This window comes from Myotis yumanensis, unplaced genomic scaffold, assembly GCF_028538775.1.
Source record: "Myotis yumanensis isolate MYYU_CA2020_CCGP unplaced genomic scaffold, mMyoYum1.0.hap1 SCAF_9, whole genome shotgun sequence".
NCBI lineage: Eukaryota > Metazoa > Chordata > Mammalia > Chiroptera > Vespertilionidae > Myotis > Myotis yumanensis.
In genome coordinates, this window is record NW_027223760.1 from 45,982,547 (window position 1) to 46,004,686 (window position 22,140).

The following is a 22,140-nucleotide window of genomic DNA, read 5'->3' on the forward strand; positions in this document are numbered from 1 at the left end:
AGAAGTACAAGGAGCTCTTTCTCATCCTTGATAATGCTGCATAACAAACCACTTCAAAATTCAGTGGCTTAAAAACTGACTCATTCTTGTCCAGGTGCTCGTGGGTTAGTTGGGGTTGGCTGATCCAAGCTCAGCTCATCAACTACAGGTTAAGTCCAGGTTTGCTCCACACATTTTCTTCTTCCTCAGACCAGTGGGCTAATTGGGGCATGCTTTCCTCTGGCAATAGCAGAAGGGCAAGACGGGTGAATGGAAACAGCTGTTACCTCCTAAATCCTAAGTTTGTAACTGCCCCTTTCACATCCAGCCCCATGCCATTGGCCAAGCTAGTCACACTGCCATGGAGGAGCTGCACAGCCAGATGGCAGAGGGTGCTGTTACAGGAAGGGGTGAAGAGTCAAGATCAGTAATACAGCCAACCCCATCTGCCTTTGCCACTACTCATCCAACCACTCAGTTCGAGCAGGTCTCCAAGCCTCAGCTTCTCAGTGATTGCATTCATTCATGCCATTCAATGAATAATTTCACCATCTATGTGGTGCCAGGCATGGTTCTAGGTGATGGGAATACAACAGTGAACAAAATAGTGAGAAATCCTTGCCCACATAGATTCCATATTCTAGTCAGTGATACAGGAAAAAAAAAAATGTATGTGTGTACATGCGTTCATGAGTGAATAACGTGTCAAAGAGTAAAGAAGTGCAATGGCCCAGCGGGTGTTGCTCAGTGGTTGAGCATTGACCTATGAACCAGGAGGTCACAGTTCCATTCCCTGTCAGGGCACATGCCCGGGTTGTGGGCTTAATCCCCAATGTGGGGTGGCATGAAGGAGGCAGCCTATCAATGATTCTGTCTCATCATTGATGTTTCTATTTCTGTCTCCCTTTCCCTTCCTCTCTAAAATCAATAAAATTATTTTTTTAAAAAGAAGTGCAATGAAGAAAAATTCAATAGGCTAAGTAAAATAATCCACCTCTCCATGCCCCATAGATTGCCATTATTAACAGCTTGATGTTTGTGGTTAAGGGGATGGATAGTAGAGTCTGACCATGGGGGTTTGAATCCTCCTCTTCCTTTTATTTGCTTTGTGATCTTGGACTTGTCTATTATATTTCCTCTAGAGGCCTGGTGCACGAATTAATGCACGGGTGGGGAAGGAGCCATGGATGATTGGCGAGTTGACCCCGCCCTCGATCGGGTGAGGGGGTGATCAGGGGCGGGGCCAGACAGGGGGAGGGGCCTTAGGTGGTTGGCTGGCTGGCCCCACTCCCTGGTCAAACTCCCAGTTGAACTCCCGGGCAAGGGAACAATTTGCATATTAGCCTTTTATTATATAGGATTGCTGCATAACAAATTCCCACAAACTTAATGCCTTAGAGAAACGTACATTTATGACCTTATAGTTTGTGTGGATCAGGAGTCCAGGCAACAGCATAGCTGGGTCCTCTGATCAGGGTCTCACAAGGCTGCAGTCTAAGTGCTGTCTAGACTGCATTCCTTTCTGGAACTTGGGATCTTCTTCCCATGTTATATTGTGGTTGGCAGAATTCAGTCCCTTATTGAATTCTGTAGGAATGAGGTCCCCATTTTCTGGCTGTTAGCTCTCAGCTCCTAGAGACCCCAGTAGTCCCTTGTCATGTGACTTTCTTTAATACCTCTCACCACATGGCAGCTTGCTTCTTCAAGGCCAGTGGAAGAATCTTTCTCCAGGCTACTAAGCCTACCAAGACAGAGTCTTAAATAATATCATGCAATCAGGGGAGTGACTCTCCCATCTCTATGGCCATATGCTATTGACTTGAAGCAAGTCACAGCTTCTGCCTGCATGCAGTGGGAGGGGTTTATTCAAGGGCATGACTAACTGAAGGTCATCTTAGAAATCTGTCTGTCAAACGTGGTACTTCACCTCTCTGTGTCTCACTTTCCTCATCAGTAAAATGGGGGTGATGATAATTATATCTGCCTCATCAGGTGGTTTTGTGGATTAAAGGAATTAATTGATGTAACTCAGAACAGTGCCGACTACAGAGAAATTCCTGTATGTGTCAGATATTTTATTATCTGTGAAATGTGAGGATTTTGTTAGATGATCTTAAAGGTCCCTTTCAGCTTAAACATTATATGGTTTTGTTACAATACAATGTAATGCAAAAATGAACAAGGACAAGAAATCTGATTTAAAAAGAGCGAGAGAAAGCACATTATAGGGACAAGTTTAACCTGAATAGACTAGATTTCAAGGAGGCAAGATCATTCCTCCTTCATGTTGCTGTCAGTGGAACCTCCGTATGTACTTCCTGATGTGAGGTTTTGTGGGCTGTCATGTCAAAGGATCTTTTGGGGGACCAGAGGCTCTCTAAGCAAACGGTGCTTTATAAGGTTTCTTCCCTTGTTTACCATACTGTCCCTAAATTAATTGAACCCCAAGGATCTCAAACAGATCCTTGGATGATGCCACTGAATTCTATAATGTAACAGTTTGCATATAGGTGCAGGGCTATGCTTGAGAGGTAAAAGTATGAATGGCTTCTAACCAAACTTGTTTAAACATGAATAACTGAAGCAGCACAGCCCCTAAGTGTCCCCTCCTACCCACATAGGCCCATGAAGAGAGGGCCTATGGTCACCTCTGTCTGAGGCAACAGATCTTGCTATTACTGCTTCCCATGCTAAGAGCCACTGATGAAAACTGTTTCTCCCCAACCAGACAGGAAACGGCTCAGGGGAGAAGGGGAGGGTTGCGCAGCCTCTCCACACCCTGTCTCTGGATGATATACTCTGTCTGGAGCAGAGAGGAGCCAAAAGGCAGCTTCAGTGGTTGTTTGTATAATTCATGCTCTGTGTGTTTATGTTCTCTGTGGAAAGGCCATGATTCAGAGTAGCCGCACTACTGACCTTCTGAGCTGGATTTCTAGGGGGGCGTCCTGTAGGATGCTTAGCAGCAAACGTGATCTCTGCCCACTAAATGCCAGTGGCAATCCCTCCCTCCTCTGTCATGACAACCACAAAATGTATATAGATCTTGCCAAATGTCCCAAAACCTTTTATATATTTATTGACATAGTTACCATGAGTTTTAAAGAAATAATTAAAAGCATGCATGATTTTACAAAATTCAAGTTGTACAAAATGGTAACGAGTAAAAATATATATCTTACCCCAATACCCCAGCTCCATGTTTCTCCCTCCAGAGGCAAACATGTTACCATTATTTCAGTCACCAGAGATCTCTGGACACTGCTCTGACATTTATATAAATGCAGATATGGGTATCTAGTTATTATAAGACATATAGGCAGTTGTACTACATATGCTTTTAATTCCTTTTTTTTAATCCTTACCCAAGGACATGCTTAGAGAGAGAAAGGGAGAGAGAAAAAGGGGGAGAGAGAAAGAGAGAGAGAGAAACATCATTGTGAGAGAGAAACATCAATCAGTTGCTTCCCGTGTGTACCCCAACCAGGGATCAAACTCACAACCCAGGTATATGTCCAGAATTGGAATTGAACCGGCAACCTTTCAGTACACAGATGGTACCCAACCAACTGAGCTACTCCAGCCAGGCAGCATTAGGTTTTTATTAGCAATTTTTTTTTCCATTTATGTTCAAGATGAAAATAAATGACTGGAATGAATCTCTTTTAGGTTCTTTCCATTGTATTTTTAGAAAAAGTTTGTCGGTTCTTTCTGGACTGATATATAGTCTCTCAGAAAAGAATTACTTCCTGCACAGTGAGGAGCTGCATTCTCTTAACTTATCCCCTTGGCCTCTGAGCCTCGCACCGTGATCTCTTAAGACTGATGCCATGTGGCAGTAAGGAAAAACTCTTTGGGGCATCAATCTTTTAAGCCCTCAACGGAGACATTTTTTACCTAATGAAACAACGGAGTCCTTCAAAAGTACCAACAGCTGAGTTTTTGTTGGGAGTATGTGAACTGTGGCTTTTATTGATTTCCTTGTCCTATTGAGGACACCACATACCTCAGGAGGTTGTGTTCTTTACTTCACAGCACCACCCTCTCACACAGTGGAATATGATGTTCTTATTAAGGCTCATTTTCATAATAAATGCATTACTGTACCTGCTACTTCGTAGATCTGTTTTCTGTGTTTTAGTAACATGAAATTTAAGTTTGATTTTTGTTGGTCGTAGTAGTGATGGTGGTGATCTGCCCACAAAGTTGACTTCCACAGTCCAGCTAAATATACATGTTATCTTCAAGTGTACCTGCATTTTATAATCCAGGGAAGATGTTTCAAACTGATAACTCTTACTCTCCGCAACCGATCTATGTTTCTCTCACTCACTCTTCCTCTCTCCCTTCCGCCCTCTCTAAAATCAATTTTGGAAAAAAAAAAAAAAAGAAAGAAAGAAAACATATCCTCGGGTGAGGATTAAAAACTTTTTTAAAAAATGGGAATTATGATGATGGTGAGGTTGATAGTGATGGCCGCTGAGTGCTACTGAGTGTCATATGGTTTTCTAAGTATTTACATGTCTCACCTGATTTAATCTTATCAAGAGCCTAATGTGGTAGGTACTGTTCTTTATTATTCCCATTTTGCCAAAGGGTAAACTGAAGTACGGGTGGCTTCCCAGCTGGAAAAGTGACTGGGTGGGGTGGACAGTTTCATCCCAGAGGGAAGGATACCAACTGAGCCTAGAACCTAGAAACAGTGTAGTGTTTAAAAAGGAGTGTGGACATTGGAGCCAGTCACTTTTTTGATATCCTGCTTCTTCCTGCTTGGTGAGGCCTTAGTCAAGTCCCTTACATCTCCAAGCCTCAGTTTCCTCATCTGTACCATGGAGGGATAGGACCCACCAGAGGCATTGTTGTGAGGATTAAATGAGATGGTGTATCAACATGTCCTACACAAGGGAGCACTTGAGAGTGTGGCCGAGACCCTCCTTTCTCTCAGCCCTCACTCTCCACACACCTCTTCCTAGTTTAGTAGAAACCCTTGAGTACTTAATGCCCTTAGCTTGTACACATGCCCCTCGGAAGTCTACAACCTTGAACATTTCTTGTATCCAACCAACCAAGAGTTTTCTGCCCTCCCCTCACTCCGGTCCAGCCTGGCCTGAAACGCACCTGATGGTGAATAATTTTAAAGGAACTTAAGAACTGAGGTTATGTCTTGAGGTGTTTTCTTTGCTCACCTGCATCATCACTGGTGTCATCTAAAATGAGTGAGGTTTTCTTGGTCGGGGTGGGAGGGTTGTGCATTTTCACAATGTTTGTTTCTAATTTAGTAACAGAACTTTTCATAGCACATACTACTAAGAGAATCCAATTCTGCTTTATATTATGAACGCATCATAACGGAACCCAGTTGCTTTGTTCTATACCATAGTTGTACCTGCCACTTGGTTCGGATCTCTCAGTTCTGAAGTTAATAACAGAAGAGCCTAATAGGAAGAGATGGGTTTCTAGCAGGGCACTGTCCAAAGATAGAAAAGTACACTTTCAAAGGCATCTTGGGGGAACCAAGGTCATCAGTTCCAGTAGGCGGCGGTTTAAGGCTTACCCAATGAATAATTTAATAGAGGACCGTAATTTTATGACTTACGTATGAATAAATTGCATGCATGCAAGCATAGTACATGGACAGAGAAAGTGCTGAAAATTATGGTGATTGTTGTTGGCTCAAGTCCGGTACTTGAAAGGACTGTGCATGACTTGATCATAGGGAAGCTGCTGACAAGGCTGGTAGGAGAAAGAAAGACACAAGTGGCTCTATTTGTAAATGACAGAGTCGTCTGTAAATGCATCTACGGAGGACAATCTTGAACATTGACTCTGAGCCAACTGCCTGTGCAGTGCCTCTAATGCAACATAAGGAAAATAAGAGTGGCGATGAGCATTTTCCTCCTTTTGTGAATTTAATTTCACATCTACTAAGAATACGAGTTCCCAGTGCTCTTAGGCAGCAATGCCATTGGCCAAAGTCCTAATTTTGTATTTTTCAAAAATGCCTACCTGCCCTAATCTCCATTCCTCAACTTGTTGTAGTAGGAGCTTATTTTAATTATAAGAAACCGTAAGACAGCAGTGGCTTAATATTTAAAAAATCAGTGAGCTCTTTGAAAGGACTGAGTTACCTGCCTCTTTAGTGAATGTGATCATTAGAAGACTTTGCACCTTGGTTGGAATGGCCCTTTGCTCCTGTCTGTTGCCAGGCAGTCTTGTAAGGCTGTCCTTGCCCTCTGTGACTGACTGGTCCGTGGAGGAATGGGGCCAGCGGAGAGGGGATGACGAGATGTTGCCTTCTTGAGAGATCAGAGAAAGAGCAGCTGCGACAGCTTCAACTGTGTAAGAAGGCCACACTGTGTCACTGTTTAGATTCCTAACTTTTAGGAAACTTTATCCTTTACTGAAAATAATAAACCATCCAGGCAATGTTTTGTGATATGTTAATAGTATAGAGTGAAAGCTACTTCTCAAGGAATAACAAAACAGGATGGTCTTATAGAAGTATGATGGAGACTAGGAAGAGATACCCATTGTTGGCCCTACCCCGAATTTCTCTGATTGTCTTCATTTTGTCCTTCACCTGAGGTAAAGTTCACGGCCAAAGGTCAACATGTGTGTTTCAGTGGTGTTTACGGTATAATCTAATGGGAACCCATTAGTTCTTTGGAGTCCAGGGAGCATCCTTTCTCCCCACCCCCTGCCAGTCACCATTAGCTGTGTGAACCTTGCAAGTCACTCAGCCCGTTTCAGACATCATTTGTATATCTCTATATAACTCAGAGATCCCCACTTAGGGCTTGTAATTCATTATATCACAGTTCATATTCATACATACTGAAGCCCCTTGTCCCAGCCCCTCTGAACATTCTAGAACTCCTTGTCCAAACTATCGTGACACAGGATAAGTTAGAGTGTGTGTGTTTCCCGTCTGGAGCTCCTCCAGGGCAGGCTCTCATTCTCTTTTCCTCTGGACACTCCTGCCGGCCCCAGATCTCTCCGCCTACCAACCCTATTTAGCAGTGGAGATGACAGCACACAGTGTCTCCATCGGTACCGGCTGCTATAATGGAATATCATAGACTGAGGGGCTTTAATAACACACACTTATTTCCCACAGTTCTGGAGGCTGGAGATCCAGGGTCCGCATGGTCAATGTTTTAGTGAGGGCTCTTTTCCTGGCCGTGTCTTCACATGACTTTCCCTGGAGCATGTGCTCAGAGAGATCCCAGGTCTCCTTTTTACATAAAGATGTTAATCCCATCATAAGGACCCACACTCCTGACTTAATTTAATTCTAATTATTTCCTTAGACCCCATCTCCAAATACCATCACATTGGGGTTTAGGGTCTTAACATAATGAGTTTTGGGGAGGGAGAGACCCAAACATTCAGTCCATATATAGAAGTGTTTTGAAAAAAACAAAACAAAAATTGGTTAAGGAGTAAGGAAGATTTCTGAATACATTTGCTTTTGCATTAGTCTCTTAGCTGACTCATATATAACCCACAGTGCAGAACTGTAATAATTTCTAGTTATGGAAAATAATTGGCCAAATATGCCATTGATTCAGAAATGCATTAAAATATAACGTGAAGTTAACCGGATTACTCAGAATAATCTAAACTGGTGCTGATGAAGCTAAATGAGCCCCAGTTTAGCATTTAAAATCAAGAATAACAGCAATTGAAAGTTATCCCGAACTCACTGTGACCTGATGATGAACCCGTAGTGAACTGCTCGACTCCAGCTCATTGCGCTGGTGGCTGACAGGAGCACCCAACGTTGTGAGGACCTGAATAGCAGCCATTCTTCCTGAGAGAAGACATCATTTTTAACTTATTTATTCATTTTGGATTGTAAATACCAAATATTGGCAGTGGTATTCTAAGTACCAGTTCGGAACCCACTGAATTGGTTAGAAATGAATAGTCCGTGTGTAGGTGAGAGACTGTGGTGTTGGGTGTCAGTTGCTAAGAGAGTGCTGCATTGAGAGTGAGGGGCTGCTCTGGGCCAGGAGAAGGCCAATGGGGCCACTGGACAGAAAGGTTATCATAAAAGTTACCCTTTATCAGGTGACCCTGCTGAGATCTTGATTTCAGCCCAATAAAACTGATTTCCAACTTCTGACTCTTCTTTGAGACAATTAAATGTCTGTCCTTTGAAGCCACCAAGTTTGTGGTTATTTGTTACAGCACCCACAAGAAACTAATACATTCCCATTAACATGTTTTTAAAAGTAATATCATTTTCTAAAACACAAAGTTTCATAGTTTGATGAATGAGTTCAATAGCTCTGTCATTTTAAATTTTAATGTCATAAAAATGTAGTGGTAGCTCTAGCTGGTTTGGCTCAGTGGATAGGATCCCGGGTTCAATCCCGGTCAAGGGCACATGCCCAGGTTGCAGGCTCGATCCCCAGTAGGGGGCATGCAGGAGGCAGCCAATCAATGATTCTCTGTCATCATTGATGTTTCTATCCCTCTCTCACTCTCCCTTCCTCTCTGAAATCAATAAAAATATATTAACAACAACAAAATATGATGTGGTAAATGGGAGATGGCATCCTGGCATCTGGAGCAGAGTCCTTATCAATAAGAGGTTTGCAGTAATTTTTATGCATAAATGAATAAATAGGCAATAATATACACATATCTTGTAGCTGTAATTGTATCTATCCAAATAGTATATACACGGTTGCAAAAACTATAATAAAATATTGCCAATGCAGCACATGCTATAGAACTCTCTTGACCTAAATTTTTAAACAGCCTTTCTGCTAGTAAACTTACCAGAGATTTAGTTGTAATTCACACATTCCTGCATACTCCATTCAAAGCTCTAAAAATAATAGCATCTTTTATAGAATAGGTAAATGTATGGATTTCCTTTCGTAGGCAGGCCCTGACCTACATACCACTCCCAGTATAGGCACAGCCCTTACTCTGTCCTGTTCTCCCTCCTCCACCACTGCAGACACAACACAGGGGTGGGGACTCTCCACTTCTTCTAGGAGCCCCCTTTCTAGCCCCCCAGTGCCCCATCCTAAGTGCAAGTAGGTGCCTCCTTAAAAGAAGAGGTAAAAGGCTGTGAATAGTAGAAAGAAAATGCAGCCTGACACCTTGCTAGGCAGCTTCCAGACCCTCCCCCTTTGCTGTAGCATTGCCCTGTAACCAGTGCCAAGAATGCAGAGAAAATGACTCACTTTGTGACCATTCCTCACCCCCCTTCTAGCCAGCTCTTGTCACTTCTTCCAAGTCTCTGCTCCCTCTGCGTTCCTGACCTTAGGCCCATGCCTGTCTCCCCTGGGCTAGGATGCCTCAGGCCAGCCTGCCGCCCCCGCCCCCCTTTCTGGGCTGGAGTGGCTGCCCCAGGCTAGAGCTTCCTGCGTCTTGGGGACAGGAGCCCTGTCCACTCCCTGGCACCTCCACTGGGAGAGTGTTGGGATTTCCATGGTGGCTGCACTTTTATCGGACATGCTGCTGTACGAGCTGGCTTGGCTCTGTATGGCTTTCTGGTTCGTTGTGGATTTAACAGCCTTCTGTGCATCAGCCTGGGGACTAACCATCACGTAGAAAATCGTTGCTTTGGGAAAATGTATTGTGAGTCCCAAACAGCTCTCAAACTGTTGGAACGTAACTCCATGTTAGGAGCCAATCTTATTTTTTCATTATGGAATTTTATAGCCGTAAAGTGATAATAAGATGTCTGATGAGTTTCAACTTGCCATTTTTATATAATGCAATTTTCCTTCTTGAATCCTGGGCAGAAACTTATTAAAACACAAATGGCTATCAGTAAGAGGAGTTGATGAATAGTACTATTCCATTCACATAATTGTTACACAAGGGTTTGGATGAATCTTAGCAATATATGTTTTAAAAAATCCTCAAAGATTAGCTACAGCTTTATACTTTGTCTATAAAATTGAAAAGAAAACACATTTTGTAATCTTTACAAGGACAATGAAATTATATAAAAAGGAAAGAGAATAATGAGCATGATTATATAGTGAGCAGGATGGAGCTCACTGGTGGTGGTTAAAAGTTAAATGACCCAGCTCTTGTCTGAGGTGGTGAGCTCATGGGTGCTTGTTATGTTACTTAAACCAAAATTCTGTGTACTAGGTCCACAGGTAGAAAAATAATAATATTTTTCCCCCTTTAGTCTGAAGGATACACATTTTATGACTGTCAGGATCGAGTAAGAGTGAATGACAAGATAGGCTTTCTTAGTAAATAGCAATATAGGAGTGTGCCCCTCCTTGACTTTGAAACCAATCTAAAATGTCCTGTAGGTCAGCAGAAGCAGGGCAGCACCAGCCAGGAGGAAAGGCGTCACTTAGCTGGTGAGGTCGCCTGGCTGACCACTCAGCTTCAGTCTGTCAGTCTCTGCTGGTCTTGCATACGTAAGTTGCTTTAGGAGTCAACTGAGATGAATTAAGAGTCCTATTAATAATGTTGCAGCAGCGCCTGAGTGACAGGTTTTGTTCTATAGATCAATGAAACAGAATAGAGAGCCTAGAAATAAACTCATGCCTATGTGGTCAGTGAATTTATGACAAAGGAGAAAAAATATACAGTGGGGTAAAGACAGTCTCTTCAATAAATGGTGTTGGGAAAACTGGACAGATACATGCATACAATGAAACTAGACCACTATTTTACATTATATGTAAGAATAAACTCAAAATGGATTAAAGACTTAAATTTAAGACCTGAAACCATAAAACTCCTAGAAGAAAGCATAGACAATATAAACTCTCTGATCACTCTTAGCAAATATCTTTTCTGGTACATCTCCTCGGGCAAAAAAGGGAAACAAAAGAAAAAATAAACAAATGGGACTACCTCAAACTAAAAAGCTTTTGCACAGTGAAAGAAACCATGAACAAAATGTAAAGACAACCTACTGAATGGAAGAAGATATTCTCCAATGATACATCTGATAAGGGATTAATTTCCAAATTGAATAAAGAACTCATACAAATTAACACCAAAAGACAAACAACCTGATTAAAAATGGAAAGAGGACCTGAATAGACATTTCTCCAAGAAGACATACAGATGGCCAGATATGTGAAAAGGTGTTCAACATCACCAGTCATTAGAGAAATGCAAATTAAAACCGCAAAGAGATAACACCTCACATCTGTCAGAATGGGTATCATCAAAAAATCAACAAACAACATGCTGATGAGGATGTGGAGAAAAGGGAACCTTCATGCACTGTTGGTGGGACTGCAAATTGGTGCAGCCACTATGGAAAATAGTATGGAGATTCCCCCAAAAAAACTAAAAATGGAACTATATGACCCAGCAATCCCATTTCTGGGTATTTACCCAAAGAAATCCAAAACACTCATTGGAAAAGACATATGCATCCCTATGTTCATTGCAGCATTACTTAGACTAGCCAAGAGGAAGTAACCAAAGTGTCCCTCAATAGGCAATAGGATAAAGAAGAGGTGGAACATAAATTCAACAGAATATCACTTGGCCATAAAAAAGAAAGAAATCCTTTCATTTGTGACAACATGGATGAACCTTGAGGGTATTATGCTAAGTGAAACAAGTCAGAGAAATACAAATACCATATTATTTCATTCATATGTGGAATCTAAAAAAACCACAAACTCATAGATACAGAGAACAGACTGATGATTGACAGGTGGAATTGAGGTTGGGGGGCTGAGTGAAAAACGTGAAGGGATTAAGAAGTAAAAATTGGTAGTTAAAATAGCCAAGGGGATATAAAGTACAGCATAGGGATATAGTCAGTAATATTGTAGTAACTATATATGGTGTAGGGGTTACCAGACATCACTGAGAACACTTCATAAGTTATATAGATGTTTAACTACTATGCTTCACACCTCAGACTATTGTAATATTAACTGTCATCTCTAACGGAAAAACAAACAAAAACATTTAAATCCAGATTCTGTTCTGGTTCTGTTCTCTTCTAGGAGACCTAGGCAGGTACCCTCTTTGCATTACAGTTTTCTCATCTGCAGAGTAGCCCATATTGTCCTATCTAATTGGGTTGATGACAACTCATGAAATAATAGATGTAAAGTTGCCAACAGTAAAACAGCTTATGTGAAGTTATTATTGCTGCAAGACATGTTTCCACAGCTTTTTCTATTTACTTCCTGTTTTCTATGTATAAATAATCCATTTTGAGTATCATTTAGAAATAATCTCTTATAAATGGTAATTTTACTCTGTAGTAGGCTGAGTAAAGAACACTCAAAGATAGCAGACCCTTATTCCTGGGCCTTATTTTACCTTATTTGGAAAATGATTTTTTAAAAAATATATTTTATTGATTTTTTACAGAGAGGAAGGGAGAGAGATAGAGAGTTAGAAACATCGATGAGAGAGAAACATCGATCAGCTGCCTCCTGCACATCTCCCACTGGGGATGTGACCGAAACCCAGGTACATGCCCTTGACCGGAACCGAACCCGGGACCTCTCAGTCCGCAAGCCGACGCTCTATCCACTGAGCCAAACCGGTTTCGGCAGAAAATGATTTTTTTGCAGATGGAATTAAGTTAAGGATATTTAAATGAGGAGATTATCCTAGCTCAGTGGTCAGCAAACTGCAGCTCACGAGCCACATGCGGCTCTTTGGCCCCTTGAGTGTGGCTCTTCCACAAAATACCACATGCGGGCGTGCACTTACAGTGCGATTGAAACTTCATGGCCCATGCGCAGAAGTCGGTATTTTGTGGAAGAGCCACACTCAAGGGGCCAAAGGGCCGCATGTGGCTCGTGAGCCGCAGTTTGCCGACCACTGTCCTAGCTTATCCAGGTGGGCCCTAAATGCAGTCATTACTGTCCTTAAAAGAGAGAGTAGAAGGAGATTTGATACCGAAGAGGAAAAGGAGTGTGAAGGGAGAGGCAGAAATTGGAGTGATACGGCCACAAACCAAGGAACGCCCTCAGCGCCAGAAGCTGGAAGAAGCAGGCAGAGGGAGTGACCCTGCTGACATCTTGATTTCAGCTCAAGGAAATGGATTTCCAGCCTCTGACTCCAGAACTTCTTGGAGAGAATTAAATTTCTGTCTTTTTAAGCTGCCACGTTTGTGGTCATTTGTTACAGCACCCACAGGAAACTAATACATTCCCATTAACATGTTTTTGAAGGTAATAAAATTTTCTAAAACACCAAGTTTCATAGTGTGAAGAATCAGTTCAATAGCGCTGTCATTTTAAATTTTAATGTCATAAAAATGAATATTTACAATACTACATTCTTTTAGGGCAAAAGTTCTAGTTTTGCATTTTCATGTCTCCCAATAATCAATGAGCTTGCACACAGTCATTGCTCAGTAAATAGGGAAACTACTTTCATTCAAGAAAAAGAAAATAGTGATCAATTTGGGTATGCGTTATGTGTCATGTATGACACATACCATGGTTGTCGTAGATTTTTAATTGGCCTCAAGTTTGCAGCTGAAGTACAGAGCATCAGTGTTTTTAAAATTATCATTATTCGCATCCTGCCAGTTTTCAAAAGTGATTGGGAGCCCCTTGACGTGGAGACTCTTGGGGTATAAGGCTGTTAAAGGACAGGAAAGCAGGTGCTGGTAGGTGAGCTCTGACTCACAGACCCTGAGCCCGTCCTCCATGCAACCATCCATAGTAGCTCCTGACACCAGCTACCCACATCACTGAACTTGAAATTGCCCACAATTTCCCCTTTCCAAATGCTATTTAAAAAAAAAAGACGAAGGTGGCCCTAATTTCCTTGCTACTGCTTGTACCTTTTGGGTTAAAAAATCCAGTTAGAATGAATTTTTTGAAGCAGTGCTTCTCAAACCTCAGTGTGCACAGGCATCACCCGGGGTTCATGCAGAATTACAGGTTCTCATTCATCGGGGTCGGGAGAGGGGTCTGGGCCTCTTTTCCCGGTGATGCCGCTGGGGGTTCAGGGACCACACTTTGAGCAGCAAGGCTCTGGCATCTCCTGCTCCTGCCTCCACATCTCTCTCCCTGGCTTTGTTTTTCTGCATTTTGTGGAGTTGCTTCAGGCAATCAGCCTAGTTCTGCTGCATTCAGTTGGCAACATCGCCCCCATCCAGCCTCTGCAACCTCCACCCTGGGCTCCTGAGCTGGTTGCGTGTGTATTTCCATCGCCTCGGCTCCCAAGGCACACTCTTGGGGACAGACAGTCTGAAGCCCTGTCACAATAACGTCACTCAGTGAGAAGAAGAGTCGCTGTTGCGATGGGAGTGAAATCGGTGAGGGAGTCAGGGCTTAGGGAAGCAGGGAATAGAAACAGTAGGTGAAAAGAGAGATGGGGGGCAGGAATGAAAATTTAGTTGGAAGAAAACATTTTAAATGAGCTATAGAATTTTCCAGTTAAGAGCATTTTCTGATTTCTCTAATAGTCAACTGCTTGTTTTGTTCATTCATCTACTGAAAGTCTTTTGTTGCCCTCTGCATCCAGGCCAAAGGCTTTTTGAAAAAAAAAAAAAGTATAAACCACCTAACTAAACCGAGGGCCTCTGAGAGATTGCCCAGGTACACTGGGCTAGTCAGTGGTTCCAACCTTATCAGACACTTAGAGTCACTGGGGAGGTTTAGAAAATTCCACACACCAAGGCTGCAGCTCGGCCAATTAAATCAGAATGTTTGGGATGTGTCCCAGTCTCTCTCTCTCCCTCTCTCTCTCGCTATATATATATATATATATATATATATATATATATATATATATATAAATTTTTTTATACTTCTCAGGTGATTCCCATGTGCAGCCATGTATCACTGAGCCTGGCCTTTGCCTTGTAGCAGGTGGATTGAACTCACTTAAAATAAAACTCTAAGAGCTGTCCTTTACTATTTAGGTTACCTCTCATCTAAACCTTTGCCGTGTTGAAAACTCTGCACAATATTTTGGAAACACCATCTCCTTTAATCCAGCTGATTAAATATTCAAGTAGTTTTCTGAAGCCCCAGCAGCTTTTCATTTTCTCAGTCCAGCAGCTCCCTCTGCTGGCCTTTCTTAGGTAAAGCTCCCCGCTCTGCAGACTCTCACTACAGGTTTGGCTGCTGTGGGAAACACAACCCCAAATCAACATTTTAAAGCGCCTTTCCTAATCCTGCATCCAGCCTGTATGCCATGGGCCATTGCCAAAAATGAACAGTTCAAACAGTCTAGTCCCTCATCTAGTGGCCCTTTAGCTTAAGCCTTAGGGAATGATGGAAAAGAGGATTTAGACACACACTACCTGCATGCATATATTTTGCTTATCTTGCTACTAGAAAATATTTTGATATCTGCTGTTGATTTTGCTGGTTCTATGCAAAATAATGAGCATTGATACTTACTTTGGATAGAAAATGGGGAAGGAAAGCTTTCTTCCATACCTTCTCTACCCTCCCTCATTTAGTCACACCCTTTTCCTCATCAACTCACTTCTCCCTACCTACCCTAAGTAGGATGAATAAAAGCAAAGGCAGATGTAAATGCATGACCTTATCTTATCGCCCAAACTGTTTGTTGTAGTATTTCATCAGAATTTTTCTGCACATGACCCTGTGTCTATGGAGGCAGGATTTGATTCTTATTGTATTTGAATGTAAAAGGTGGTGCCGTTCAACCCTTAGTTCCAATTAAACCTCAAAGGCTGTCTGTCCCATTTTATACAGCTCTTGTCATTAAGATATCCTTTTTTGTTGCATACTAATGTCTCACCCATTGCCCTTGTTTCCTGTCTGACCCAGCACAGCTTAAGTCAGGCCCCCATGGACACTACAGTCGTTGGTTTATTCCAGGCGTTGTCCCAATCTCATTGAGAGTCCACACTTTCAGTCCACCTCGTGGGACATGGGTCCACCATGACCTTTCTGGGTACATCCCATGAAAGACTGCCTGTTTATTTTTGTCCCCCTTTACAGGCAGCACCTGGTATATGATATGACTCAGTGAGTAAATCTGTGTTAGTTGCTTATTGCTGCATAACCATATTACTACAAACTCAATGACAACACATGTTTATCAGCTCACAATTCCTGGGGATTAGGAGCCCAGGCCTGCTGAGCTGGGTGTCCTGCTTTAGGGTCCTGCAGGGCTGCAGTCAAGGTGTCAACTGGGCCTGCAGTCCTATGTGAGGGTCAGCTGGGGAGGGATCACTTCCAGGCTCCTGGGGGTGGTGGCAGCATTCACTTTCTGTTGGCTGTTGGCTGAGACCACCTTCATTCCCTTATCTGTGTTCTAACTACATAACAGCTCGCTTCCTCGAAGCCAGCAAGGGAGAGTCTCCTAGCAAAATGGGAGTGAGCGTCTTACACAATATAATCATGCAAGTGACAGCTTGTCACTTTGCCATATTGTGTTGATTGGGAGCAAGTCCCCAGTCTCATCCACACTCAGGGGGAAGCGTATGAACACGAGGAGGCGGGCCAGCTTAAAGTCAGTCCCCCTCAACCTCCTTTGATTTCCACTGGGTGGTCTCATAGAATCTGTACTCAGCTAAAAGCCATGAGTCTTTTTTTACACAAATTGTTGCCAGCAAAGTCTTCCCATCTTGAATCATTAATTAATAGAACCTAAGTGCTGGACTTTGTTTATTGGCATTAAGTTTTTCTGTGTTATGTTCAGGAAATTGTTCCAACCTGATTAAATATTTTTTAATCCTAACTCAGCCATCAGAATATTATACATCTCTTCTATTTTGTGTCATTGGAGAATACAAGACATTTTCTTATATCTTCCTTTAAGTCGTTGAAGATATATATATATATATATATATATATATATATATATATATATATAGTGTGTGTGTGTGTGTGTGTGTGTGTGTGTGTGGTTGGAGGAAGAGAGAGAATGAAAAAGCCTAGTTTCTCATATCCAAAACCTGCCTCTAGAATTGGTCAGTTGGCTGTGAATCATTTAATACCATCTGAGCCTCATTTCTCCATTTGGTCTGGGAACACACTGGACAGCTCTGAAGGGCGTAGTCTTTCTAGTTAAACCAACCTGGTTTTGGATTCCAGCTCCACTTGATAATTCTTTTTCTAGATCAAGAGCACGCAAGCAGGGTAAGAGTTAGGAAGTTCTGCTTTCTCTCTGGCCACTTTTGAATTCTATACTATCCATTCCAGAGCAGAGTGTGTGATGGCCAATCCAGCTCTGCTGAGCCTCTTCACATTTCATTAAGGACTTCTCACCGAGGAACCAGAAAAATTCTGGTTCTGTGAAGCCATCATTATCTTAGAGATGTATGTGTGGACTCTCAGAGATTCTGTTGAAAAGTTATAGAAGTTATTCGGATGTTCTCCATTTCCTTAGATTCATAACTAAGTTGGTTTGGAATCATCAGCACTGCTATAGAGTGCCCCTCTCATAAAACACAGAACTAGAGAGGGCATGGGCATGTTCCCCATCACTTCATCAGGGCATCCCATGTGAGCCAGTTGTATCTGTGTCTGCTGGGTCAGAATCCCTCTGTCAGAGACTTCCTGACCCTGATCCGGGAAGAACCATAAGCATTCCTTGTTCTGCTTAAACCATGGGTGTTCGTAGGGGAAAGCCCAGGGACTCACTTTTAGCAGCCTCAGGGCAAAGACTAGTAAATGTGAGAATTAGTGAAACGATTGGTAATTTAGAAGAGAAGTCAATGTTTCTGACCAACAAGAGTTCTTGAACTCTGAGCACTAGAACTTTAGAATTTGTAAACGCTTTAGCAGAAAGCCTCGTTTCCTTTTTCTTGTTTTCCTCTGCCCCTCAGAGAGGCTGTCATGACGGGTGAGGTTTAAACCCGTTCCTGTCAGCACACAGACAGGCCTGGAAGAGTAAATTCCAGGGCATTCGATCCTGGTTGACCAGGGTCAGGCAGTGTAAACCTTTACTGATAAGGTGAGAGCACCCCTTGTTTTCCTAGCAGATACTGAAAGTCCCGGAATTCACAGTCTTCTGGGAACTGTATACTTGTGACTATAGGGAAGACCATTCTGTGGCTGTGGTTTGGCATTTGCTTTCTCCTACCACGTAGGCTGAAGAGTTCCAAATGTCTTTCTGGATCTTTTCCCTCTGCTATGATCCATGTCGATGTTTCTGACTGCCCTCTACACATCCCCTATCTTGATGGGTAGGCATTTCTAACGTTTAACAGGCCCAGAACTTAACTCATTGCCCTCAGCCCCCAAACTTGCTTTATCACCTGTTATTTCAGCTAATAACTTCTTGTTCCCCATAGAATGGCTCCTAAACTGAAAGCAATGCATTTTACATCATGACTCACAAATGAATGCACACACACACACACACACACACACAAAACCTGAACTGAGATTTCATAAAACATTATGTATTTTTACCATGTATGTTGCCCTCTGATATTTTCTATGTAATTTTCTCTTTTGAAAAATGCTGATGTCAGTACTCTTAAATGAAAATTTGCAATCCACCAATGAATCATCTGTAGTGGGAAAACCTGAAACAGATAAAATTTAGTTTCCTTGAATTTGGTTCTGGCCCTAGCCTCCCTGGCATCCTTCACACTGTTATTAGACACATCATTCATTCATTCAGTCTGTCAGTTGATATTTACTGAGTGTATGGGACACGGTAGGCACTATGGATCCAAAGACAAACACTGTGGTCTCCACTCTGCAGTCCAGGGTCCAATGAGAAGACAGATAGTTAATCTAACAATTATGAGGCAGTAGGTATGTCTTACAGAAGTCTGCAAAACGCCCTCGGAGATCACAAAGATCACCCCATGCAACTTGGACCAGAGAATCCAGACGTCTTTCAGGAAAAGATGAAGCATGAGCTGAAGCTAGAATTGGAGATAGGAGTTAACCTGACCAATTAGGGGCAGGACATTCCAGAAGAATGTACTTTCTCCAAATACCCATGTTGTTCCAGGGCCTGAGCAACATGGGTATTTTAGAGAAAGTATTTTGACATAATCTTTTCTTTTTAACCAGAATACTTTCCTACATTCCCTCCCTTTCTTTACTTGGCCAACTGTCAGTCAGTGTTCCTTCTCCCACTAACTGATCCTCTCCAATGTAGCTTTTCTCCCCGCCCTCAGGTAGGCCCACGCAATCCCCTCTTTGGGCTCTCACCTCCCTCTCCCTCTCAGAGAGCACTTATGCTGAAGGTAGGTCATCGGTGCCTTTGTTCATCTGCCTCACCAGAGTAGGAGCACCTCAAGGCAGAGCCCAGTCTCATCCAGCTGTCTTCTGTGACAAACAGTAAATACTAGTCCAGTGAAGAGATGAACTAGTAAAGGAGCAGAGAGATGTGCAAGCCACAGCACAGGGCTAGGGTGAAGCTGCTTAAATGAATATGTACAAGAGTTTTTAGCATATCAAAGCATGTTGTTTTAAGATTAAAATGGGCCGGAGATGCTTATTTACAGATGTGGTAACCATGTTTTAAATGTTGATGGCACGCGGGCTACAATGTTTGTATGTGCACTGTTTTATTTGTAAAAGACTATTTTTGGCTTTTAGAGAATACCAGTTTTTCTTTCTAACTTAAAAGTATCTTGGTGGTAGAATTTCTTAATTGATTAATATAAATGAAATTCTGATACCAGAGACAACACACACCCACTTTTCCTACTGCACAAGTACCCTATCATCTCTAACCATATATTTCAGCCAAATTGTCTCCCAAAAAGGCTTTTATAAGAAGCAAAATTGACTTTTTTTAATTGATTTTTTTTTAGAGAGGAAGGATAGAGAAATATAAACATTGATTGGCTGCCTCCTGCACCCCCTACTGAGGTTCCAGCCACCAACCTGGGCATGTGCTCTGACTGGTCGGTGACCTCCTGGTTCATGGGTTGACACTCAACCACTGAGCCACACTGGCAGGGCCCAAAATTGATGTTTAATACTTCGTTTCCTTTGGCCACTAGCTGCCAAGTTTGTATTTCCTGTGCCCATTGTCCCAGGAGTTGTAGGCAGGAGACGAATTGGAGACCTGGAATCTCAAATTCCTCTTGTTTTGCCAGCTTCTGGCTTTATCTCTTGCCATTTTTAACCTCTTTGACTCTTTGTGCTGGTTCATGATAGTTGGGGTTAGAGCATGTGGCAAAGATTCCTGTGTAAAAAAGTAGGCGGTCTAGGTTCACCCACATGGCCAGCGCCTCCCTCACCTGACCCCATGTCCTGTGGGTGCTCTGAATACTGTCTAATAGGGACACAGTGCTTGCTGCAGGCCAGGTTCTGTTCTCACCACAGACGAGGAAGGTGCTCTTACCACCTCCAGTTTACAAATGAGGAAGTTGATGCTCGGTGAGGTGATTTCTTGCCCAAGGTCCTATAACTAGTAAATAAGTAGAGGTGCAGGGGGTCTGTCTCCGGAGTCTGAGCTCTCAACCCTTCAACTCCACTCTTCTCAGTCGGTAACTTACCATGACCATGGAGTGTAATAGTCATAGATGGTGGAGTTGGAAATTCAAATGAAGTGTAAAAATGCAGGCCCAGTTATATGGGAGCTGGAATTGCCCTTTAATTCCTTTAACCAGATCAAACATTGTGGTGATAGAAAAGCACACAGGGAAAGAAGGTAGAAGTGCGGGTAAGGAAAGGAAAAAGTCCAGGGAGAACAGTATTTTAGGACGAGGAACCTATGAATCACATAATTAAAGATGTTAACTGTAATGAGCATATGGCCAGTAGAGAAGCGAGCCTCCCAGGCTGTCCATCCTGCTTCTTTGAAACTGCGATGCTCAGACAGAGGATGTGGGATGAGAAATGACAGATTCTTAGAACTGTTTAATGACTAGACATCTGATACCGGAGTGAAGGACAAAAGCTCATGTAAGAATCATGAGGGGCACGGGCATACTTTATTCAGTTCCATGAAGATGATAGCTTATCGTTTGAGTTCTAAACCTACTTATTAAGTTTGGAGTTGATAAAATGCAGCCGATTTCACTTGTCTTACCTCATTCAGCTGCATATGTTCAAGCACAGACATTCATCTTGGGTGGCTCTTTAGCTGGGTTTGGGTTTTACTGAAATAAAATTCCTGGCACACGATAATGGAAAAGAAAAAAAAAAAATCCAGAGTTTCATCATATGCAGTGTACTGGAGAATTTTGAGTGCTTTGGAAATAATAAGTCTGTTTCCACAATTTCCTGCTCCCCACTAGGTTCTTGGAACGCCAAATGAGGACACTTGGCCTGGAGTTCACTCTTTACCACATTTTAAGCCAGGTATGTCTCATTCATCTCAAATGACTAAATGCTTCCTATATGTAAAAGGTGAAGATATAAATGTTCCCCCTCAAACTCATATATTACCTTGAAAATTTCTTGTTACTTTCGTCATTGTGTATTCTACATATAAGTGGAGTTGTCTTTTATTTTCACATTTTATTTCACTTGTAAAGATAGAATAAATGATATCCCTCAGAAGAGATTTTCATCATGAGGGTTGTAATTCATTTGACTTGACAGGCTAATCTTGAAGTAAGCATTCACTTCATTATCAGCTAGATTAGCATCTGTGTCTATAAAACAAAATTTAAATCAGGGTACGACAATCTGTGTGACGTCTTGTAATAATACTAGGGAAAATATCAGTTATAAAAAGGAAAACATCACATTTTGATTTCTTTTTTAAAAACTAGCAACTTATGGTCAGTGAATTTGAGTTTAAACAGATGAAATGTTCTGAATGTCCTATTGTACAGCATTCAGTCTTTTTAAATGTAAAATATTTAAACATCTAAACGGGAAAATCTGAGAGAAAAATGCAGTACTTGTAAAAATGAACTGTCAGGTTTTTGCTCACCAGGAGGTGGCAGTCAAGAAACTTTCAACTTTAATGATTATATTAAACAGAAGAAGAATCTCAAACTTGGTCTGTTTAACTTTTATAGGAGGGATGAAAGGTTTGCAATTGGAAATTTAATAAAAATCAGTGAAATGAATTATTGTAAAATGATTCTCTTGTTGGTTGTTGGGTTTTTATTTCTTAGTTACAAAACATGTATTATAAAATGCAGACCCACCATAAAATTACTGAAAGGGATTTTATGGAAGATCTAATAGTTCATTATTTTATGAGGGAAAAGAAGTATGAATAATTTCTGTAATTGGGGCCAAGTATATTCTTTTTCTCCACTTCCCCTCTTTTGGGGGACCATCAAGAATAAATTATGACTGAATTTGGAAACTATTT

The 22,140-nt window shown here is 41.9% G+C and overlaps 1 protein-coding gene across 3 annotated transcripts in view; it reads left to right on the forward strand.

Annotated features, from left to right (window-relative positions):
• CDK14 (cyclin dependent kinase 14) overlaps nucleotides 1-22,140 on the forward strand; it is a 522,981-nt gene that overhangs the window by 364,950 nt on the left and 135,891 nt on the right. For all 3 annotated transcript variants that reach the window (XM_070424219.1, XM_070424218.1, XM_070424220.1), the window contains one exon: nucleotides 21,107-21,170. In XM_070424219.1, the coding sequence (XP_070280320.1) occupies nucleotides 21,107-21,170 (64 nt within the window). The remainder of the gene's footprint in view (nucleotides 1-21,106; nucleotides 21,171-22,140) is intronic.